The sequence below is a fragment of the Temnothorax curvispinosus genome, unplaced genomic scaffold (genome assembly GCF_003070985.1).
Source record: "Temnothorax curvispinosus isolate PA1 unplaced genomic scaffold, ASM307098v1 QBEX01002003.1, whole genome shotgun sequence".
NCBI lineage: Eukaryota > Metazoa > Arthropoda > Insecta > Hymenoptera > Formicidae > Temnothorax > Temnothorax curvispinosus.
Genome location: NW_020211783.1, coordinates 1 through 8415, shown reverse-complemented (window position 1 = coordinate 8415; position 8415 = coordinate 1). Strand labels below are relative to the sequence as shown.

At 36.8% G+C, this 8415-nt stretch overlaps 1 protein-coding gene across 1 annotated transcript; it reads right to left on the bottom strand.

The window, feature by feature from the left end:
* Positions 1-5237: 5237 nt before the first annotated feature.
* On the bottom strand, positions 5238-6932 carry LOC112468782 (synaptonemal complex protein 1-like). The gene is made up of 2 exons (XM_025038129.1): positions 6920-6932; positions 5238-6115 (listed from the first exon to the last, which is right to left on the bottom strand). Exons 1-2 carry the CDS (start codon positions 6930-6932, stop codon positions 5238-5240), a joined length of 891 nt encoding a protein of 296 aa, XP_024893897.1.
* Between the last annotated feature and the right edge of the window lie 1483 nt (positions 6933-8415).

The following is an 8415-nucleotide window of genomic DNA, read 5'->3' as shown; positions in this document are numbered from 1 at the left end:
CTAGACAAAAATAAGGGATACGTATTTTTTTAAACGTGCCCATATGCATGTTTAAAGAGTAAAATACCCTTTCAAAAAAATCGGCTTTTCTCTTTCGGATATCTTCGAAACTATAAAAAATAGAAAAATTTTCCAAAATAAAAATTAAATAGCTTAAAAAGTACTTTGAAACAATGACAAAAAAATTTTTTTTATGTTAAAAATACCCCCATCACTAAACTTTTTTTCAAAATTTAAAAATTTTTGTATTCCAAAATAAATGTTATTTTTTACGAATTTAAACATATATAATAAAGTTATGTTACGAAAAACTATTTTCGAGAAATAATTACAAACTCCTCTGTACACACGCTATATGTGCTGAGTGGCTTGCACTTGGACACGGTACATTTGGACACCGTTTATTTGGACACGGTTCATTTGGACACTGTTCATTTGGACACGGTGCATTTGGACACCGTTCATTTGGACACGATCAATTGGACACGGCTCATCTGGACACCGTAAAAAATGCGGCCTGTGCAATTGGACGCCAAAATGTGCGATCTGTGCAGTTGGACACCAAAATGCGCAACCTGTACAAATGTTTTCAATATATATATTGTCACGTATTTTTACGCCCGGTATCACGCCCGAGACGTAAGACGGAACAAAAAGGGGTTAAGGAGAGAAGGATGGCAGGCCTCTCCAACGGGTCTCTCGCACTGTCCGACAATGATGCTCAAAATTAATGTTGGGCGCCAGACGCGTAAGCTCGCGTCCACTAATTTACGCAAAGATCGCGAAAACCCGAAAATAAGCACAAAAACGCAATTAATCCGGCGTGCGAGAGATCGGCCAGCTCGTCCTAACGGCTATGGGCGGGGTTGAGGAAGGGCAGCGCAAGATTCGGTAGGGTGACGCATAATCACGCACTCAGATAATTAATAAGAATCCATAACAAAGTTTATTGTAAATTGGCAACATTGTGAAATAGTAATCAGTAACAGTCTTGGTATAATTTTGAAATAAAGAATTATGGCATCGCGGAAGTCAGAAATTAAACTGAATAGATCAGACATTGAATTGTAGTAACAAGGTTGAATTAACAAAATTAAATAATGTGAGAGAATATTAATTTTTGGAAATCTAATTAAACACCGTAGCAGTGAGCGCAAAAATAACAAAGTAAACAGGACGTAATATTAAACATAAACTAGAATTACATATGTATAATAAAACAGGCGGCAGAAAATATGCTCGAATACAAAGTAACAGAAATAAGCGCGGAATAATAAAGTAAATAATTTGGATCGTAAACCCGAATTACATAGAATAGAATAAGAAACAGAAGATATGTTCGATTACGGAGCAACATCAAACATGGTAATATTGCCGCGCCACGCTCGGCGCGCAAGGACTCGACGTCCAAAACCGCGAAAGGAACTCTGTCGCCAAGGTATAAGGTGCTCGCGGAAGGCGCGCGACCCTAAATATAACGCGAACTATAATACGAACATCAATACGAAGGTGGAACGCTCGCAAGAACGCTCAGGACGACGCAAAAATATAATACGCTAGGACACGCAACATAACGCGGAATACCGCACGCGAGTACCGCACGCATCATGAATAAACGAAGACGTTGGACACGGAGTAGCGCGCGAGAAGAAACCGAATCTAACGCAACTAGTTCACGTAAAATTTATCACACGACAACACAAATTATGCCCTTTCGGCAACTAACATTAATGCACGCGCCGGCACTTGAGCGAGAGCGCGACCCGGAGGGCGGTGTCGTGGCTTTACATACGCGGAAATCTATGAGGCAACCTCACTGAAAATCTGCTCCCTCTCGTGCTGCGGGTCGCCGTCGCCACGGGCCTCTACGTCGTCGCCAAGATGATACGGCTCGATAGCCGGGCGCAATCGAAAGAAAGCGTACAACCAAACTTTGACCCGTTAACGCCGGAGGACAACCAGGAAGTGCTCGCGAAAATCCGCTCGATAGCGGAATCGATGACGCGCTCCACTCAGGGCGTGCGCGGCCCTTCGGCGCGATAGCGGGCTAATTAGGGGTAAGTTCGCAGGCTCGCGACCATGGTGGAAGGAAATAAGGTGAGGCAATGCGCATCATGAGTTTCACAGCCAATAGAGAACGCCGCACAGTTGTCGGCCATTACTAGCGGTCATTCAAACAAATAGAAATGGATAGGAAAATCTCTCAGTCATAGTTACCGAAAAATTATTAATTTTTCATAACGAATGGAAATAATATCACAAAAACGAGCTTCCATAAAGGAAACCATATTTTTCTATGGCATCAATTTTGGAGGAAACATATTTTTTTACCGATAAACAAGTCATTTTGGAAAAATTATAAATCAAACTTATGAAAAAAAGACTATCGACGAGTAATAAGCGTTCGTAATTGATGAATAAAATCGAAACTATGCTAGTCAACAAGTATTGCTAATGAATATAAATCATGTCACAAAAGATAGTTTCAGAAATGGTCAGTGGTGTAGCGGCAAGTATTCTGCTTTGTATATTTTTGACTCGGGTTTGAATCCTTACTGTACCTTTTTTTTATTGACCCAATTGCAATTAATGATAATGAATCAGGCTGATTGAAGGAAATTAATTAGAAAACGATTATTATCACTAACCGATTTACCTTTTTTTTTAATATTTTCAGAATTTATTTGGCTATGTCATTGACTAGAATCAGGATGTTTTATTGAAAATTGTGATTTATAGCAATAAAGTAGTTAAAAAAAGGATGAAATTTTATAACTGGCGGCGTTTCTTTTGGGCTTTCACTCAACGGTTCTCTCCACAACCAATTTTCAAAAATTTTTAATAATAAAAAATGTTGAATGTTATTATTGAAAGATGAATAAATATTTTTCCGAAATCCAATGCCAAAAATGTAGAATACCTTAAAAAAAAAAACTGAAAATTGGCCCTACAAAAGATGAATCCCCTCTTGATATTTTATTCTAAATCACCTGTTTATGGGAAAAATATATAAAAATTAGAAAACAATGAAAGTGGATAGGGACGTCATTCGAAGTTCTATGGAAAGAACATTAATTGCTAGTTAACAGTTTTATTACACATTTTTTTAATTTTTTTTTCTTTTCTACTTTTTTTAGCTGTTTTCTTAAACCGATTTTCTTCTCGAATTTGCATGTTCCATTTCCTGAGCTTGATGTACGTTTTCGTGCGCACCAAACACAAAAGTGCATCACGAGGAACGGAGTCATTTGTTTCCATTACAAGATCTGCCACTTTTTGAAAAATATGTTTTGTTTTTTGTTTTAGTTGATTTGCCCCGTGAAATTCTTCAAATACATTGTCCATGATGTTTGCTATCTTAATGAATTCTTCAGAGGGGTACATCAAACCCCCTCTCGATAACATCGTTATATATTCCGAGTTATCCAGCGATCCTAAATCTCTTGTTGGATTACCTAAAACGGAATACTTGTCTCTAAACCGATAGGCAACATATCCCGCGATGTATTTTAAGCCTTGATTGCAGATCCATTCCCGGTCATCAATTTTGTCGACATTTTCGACCTGTTCGACGAGATTCATTTCTTCTTCTGTTGGCTCATAGTCGTAGAAATGTGAAACTAGTGATAAAAAAAAATTCGTGTCAATTTCATTTAATTATGTACAATTAATTTTAAATCCAATGACAGATGCTATTAACGATATAAATAGAGTAATGATGATGCACTCTCTCTCTCTCTCTCTTTCTCTCTCTCTCTCTCTGTTTATGTAATCTTTTTGTCCCAGTAACATGCATAGTAGTACTTCTACCATAGAAATGTTATAGCAGGACATAAGTTTGTTCATTTTTGCTTTAATAGGCGTGTTGAGTTCGTCTTATCAACACTCTGCGTTGATTGGTTGGTTCTAAAAGTAAAAGTCAATCACGTTTGACTGAGCGGCTTGGTCTGCTGAACGCGCCTAATATTCACCTTCAAAATCATCGCCTGGTTCAATGGATTCTTTGAAACCTTCAGGAAGCTTCAGTAATTTACAATCGTCAGTTTCCATCGGATTGCTATCATCCACATACGTCATCTTACTCATCTCATTTTCCATTATTTCGCAGTCTTCTTTTTCTCCATCATCTTTTGGAGATTCTAACGAGCCCTTGTTTATCAGAAGTTTATCTTCATTTTGTTGTGAGGCAGAAATGAAGGATTTTTCTTCGACGGATTTTGTGCTTCCGTCTAACTTGAGTCGAGTGGATCTGGAACGGTGTTTGCTCGAACTGAAAAGAGAGCTGTGGAGTGTTTCCCAAGAACATACCACCGAAGTCTATTTTGTAAATCTATAGCATTGGGTTGATCATTATATCCTCCCATACCACGGAGGTAAGAGAACATATTCTCCAGCCCATCTTGATTTAGTCGGCAAGTCATGAGAAATTGGACTTTTTCTTGGCCATAGGTTGTTTTCAAATATGCAAATAAACTTGGCAACGAGCGACAGCACAGTGCGATGCCCTTCTCAAAAGGAAGCATAGATTTCTTCCCGAAAACAGTCATGTTAGTGATGAACTCTTCCATTTCTTGCAATACTTGACATTGAGATTCAAGTTGAACGCCGAATTCGTGAAGTTCTGGATTTTTTCCATACATCGTTCTACTGTTGAAAATGTCGAACCACTTATTGAATATTTCCAGCACACGAACTACTGGAGAGCAATTTTCAAAACCAGCAAGACCTTTTCCAGCGCAAGATTAAATAGCTTTTGCTGTGCTGTTGGAAAATACTTGTGCAGCCAGTTTCACATTTTGACGCTGAGGGCCTTTTATATCTAAATGATGTTGTGTCAACTTATGGGCTATTCTCAAATCTGTATTTGCTGTCGTTCTCAAAAGTAGATGCAAGAGATTCTTGGTTATGTGGATTCCATTATAAAGAAATCCATGATCCACAAAGTGATTTCGTGCCAATTTTATCATATGGGGGGCGTCAGAAAAAACGTAAATACGGTATTGATCGTTACTTGGGTGTTCAAAATAACAATGTTTATCTTTGCGTGTTCCAATATTCAATTTGTTCCATAGCTTTGCGTTTGTTGTTCCCAGATCTGATGCTGCAGCTACTACCATGAATCCACATTCAAAAAGCTGTTTGATCACTTGCTCCAGAGTTTCTTTGTCCATTGTTTTATCATAATCATAAAACACTGGCTGTTTCCATCGACCAAAAACTCCTCTAGCCATGATAAATTAACATGTTTTATGAGGCCCAATAACTTCTTCATCCTTCCTGTTAATTGCCACGTCATTGGAGATGTAAACCTCATCAAAAGTTAATACTGTCAATTTCTCTAATTCTGTTAAGCTTCCAGCTTTGTTTTTCATAATGGCTAGGACGTCATTTAAAATATCTGGCATAACATCAAACTTTCGGGCCCAATTTCTCAAGGTTGTCATAGCTGGTAGAGGGATTTTCATACTGTTCCTAACGAATCTATAAGCTTTGGGACTAATGCTTCGTAAAGATATGGCCGATGCAATATCTTCAGAACACCATGTTGTTTTTTTTAAATTTTCGTTGGAGAGTATTTTCAATTGTCCTGGTGTGAAAACACTTTGCAATATTCTTTGGTATTTCATTTTTTTACTCTCAGCTTTGGATATTCTTCTTTCTTGCACGCCAAGTTTCTTGTGCAAGCAATCTTTCTTTCCAAGCAATTTATCTATTTTCTCAATTATTTTGTCTTTTTCCTTGAGCTGTTTATCTGTCGTAATCACCTTTTGCATCAATCTTTCATTAGCCTCCCTCAATTGTTCATTCGTTTTCTTTAATTCTTCTACTTGCTGTAACAAAAGTATCAATTTTTGACTCTGCTCATTGAGGTTTTCTTGTTGAGACTCTTCTGGAGACCTAGAACTCTGAGTTTCTGAGTGAGTTAATACAATATTGGTGTCCCTTTCATCCTGAACTCTCCGATTTTCGTCGGAAATATCCAATGCCAAATATTCAGTTGGAACAGCATCTTTTTTCAAACGCGGTAGACGGCGAAAAGATTCAGGCAATTGCTGTTGTGCCCAAGATTGTTCCTTATAGGCACTTGGCAAAAAATGAAGGGAACATACTCTTCCTGTAAAATAATATATTTTTTTATTTTAAAATTATGTTAACAAAAAAAGCAAACGATAACTTCTAAATATAATTTTTTTTGGACTGTGATTCAACTGACCTGTTTTTGTATTAATGTTTTGGTTTTTACAATGTTTCATTCTTTGCAAATGTCTGTCTTTGGAAAGCTAAAAAAACTAATCTTTGTATGTGGTGCTTTGTTCCGTCCTTCAGTACCGCTCTGACACCCTATAATCAGACAGCGTGGCATTCTTTTCTGCAATCCTGAAATATCAAAAATGAAATTCTAATGTATGTCGTTAAACTAAAACCAAATCTATAATGTGCTCTTTGCTTCCTGTTTTCTGCTCTTAACCTCTTTGCGATTATCTCGTATTTCGCAATTCCGTCGCGTAACGCAATGTTTTTTGTTCTCTGTCGCCTAAGATAAAAATTGACGAACTTCAGAAGAGACAAGAAATATCACGTTACGCGACAGAATTGCGAAATACGAGATAATCGCAAAGAGGTTAAGAACAGAAAACAGAAAGCAAAGAGTACATTGTAATGCATCGTATAATATATTTATTAAAAAACAAGAAAAATTGAATATTGAATTACCCTTCAATATATCCACATTTATTATTCAATCACAATACAGTAACACTTTTTTCAAATATACGATGTAAACTGTAAACAACTTTTACCAAAGCGTGCTTGCCATGCGTGTTAGCGAAAAAAGATGGCCAAAACTGTGCGGATCCCCCACCATGTCTGGGCTGCGCAGAACAGAACAAAACTCGTCACGAGGATTGCCTCACCTTACTTCCTTCCACCATGCTCGCGACATATCCTTGCGCATTCTTACGGTTATTTATGCAAGCGAATAACTGTTCAGATTATTGGTTCAGTGCAACGCTGGAAAGTGATGACGAGGAGGACGAGTTAGCCGAGGCTTTTTTATTGGAATCCCATCTAAGGCTACGTGGCCCGTCGAAGAAAGCTGTGCGAATTGAAGGTTATGTGGAAAACACAGTCCCAAGATTTAATACAAAACAATTCCGTAAAAATTATCGTATGCTGCCTAGCACATTTGCACTGCTAGAAAATCATCTTGGACCTATTTTGGCATTGGATACTGGTAATAAACCTTGCATCCCTGTTTGTACGCAATTGCTTGCTTCGCTGTGGCTGCTAACAACACCAGATTCTTTCAGGTAATGTATTTATGTCGTAGGCAAATGATTTTTTTTTTAGGAAAAAGCTTCTGACTAGGCAAATGCTATCTGCCTGGAGTGTCTGGCCAAATAGCTTTTACCATTTGTTTTTGCTATTTACCTAATCAAATGCTATTTTCCTAGGCAGATGCTATTTGACTGAACCGCTGTTAGGCAAATGGTATTCCGCGAAGCATGCATTGGTGCACTTCAGTACTTATCTGTTTTGTAAGGTTATGTTACGGTCGTTCTGCGAAGTGTTTTCTTTAAATTCGTCAATTTTGAAGCCATATGTAAGTACTTATTTTTCTTTTTTTGTTATTTACTAACCCCTCCAGCAAACATAGTAAAGTTTTCTTATTTTGTAATTATCATGCAGGTATTTATTACATGAAATATCAAGGACTGGGAGAGAATAATAGACATTAGAATAATATTTAAGTCAAGAAATTGCATTTTATATCTCAAAACATATAAATTTCTGCAGCCACGATAAAAAAAACGGCTTAAAGGATAAGATAAACGTTGGTGCATTTCAGTATTTGTTTTGTAAGGTTATGTTACGGTCGTTCTGCGAGGTGTTCTCTTTAAATTCGTCAATTTTAAAGCCGTATGTAAGTACTTATTTTTCTTTTGTTGTTATTTACTAAGTACTTCCCTTCAGCAAACACAGTAAAAACATTCTTACTTTGTAATTATCATGCAGGTATTTATTACATGCATGAAATATCAAGGACTGAAAGAGAATAATAGACATTAGAATACTATTCAAGTAAAGAAATCGCATTTTATATCTTAAAACATATAAATTTCTGCAGCCACAATAAAAAAACGATTTAAGAGACAAGATAAACGTATTTTGTAAGTATATTAACTGCTAGTTATTATGTTTATGCTGTATTAATCCCATCTTAATCCCAAATCTAATAAAGTTTTTTTTATTTAAAGGCAACATGGTAGATAAAGAAGAATATTATTTGCAGCTAAATGAAAAATATGCCCAGAAAACAGTTAAAAAACTATGGGACTTACAAAAAATTAATGAAGTCATTGATATATTAAAATTTACCAAGAGAAAAAATGTCAGAACACTCGGAAGATGTCA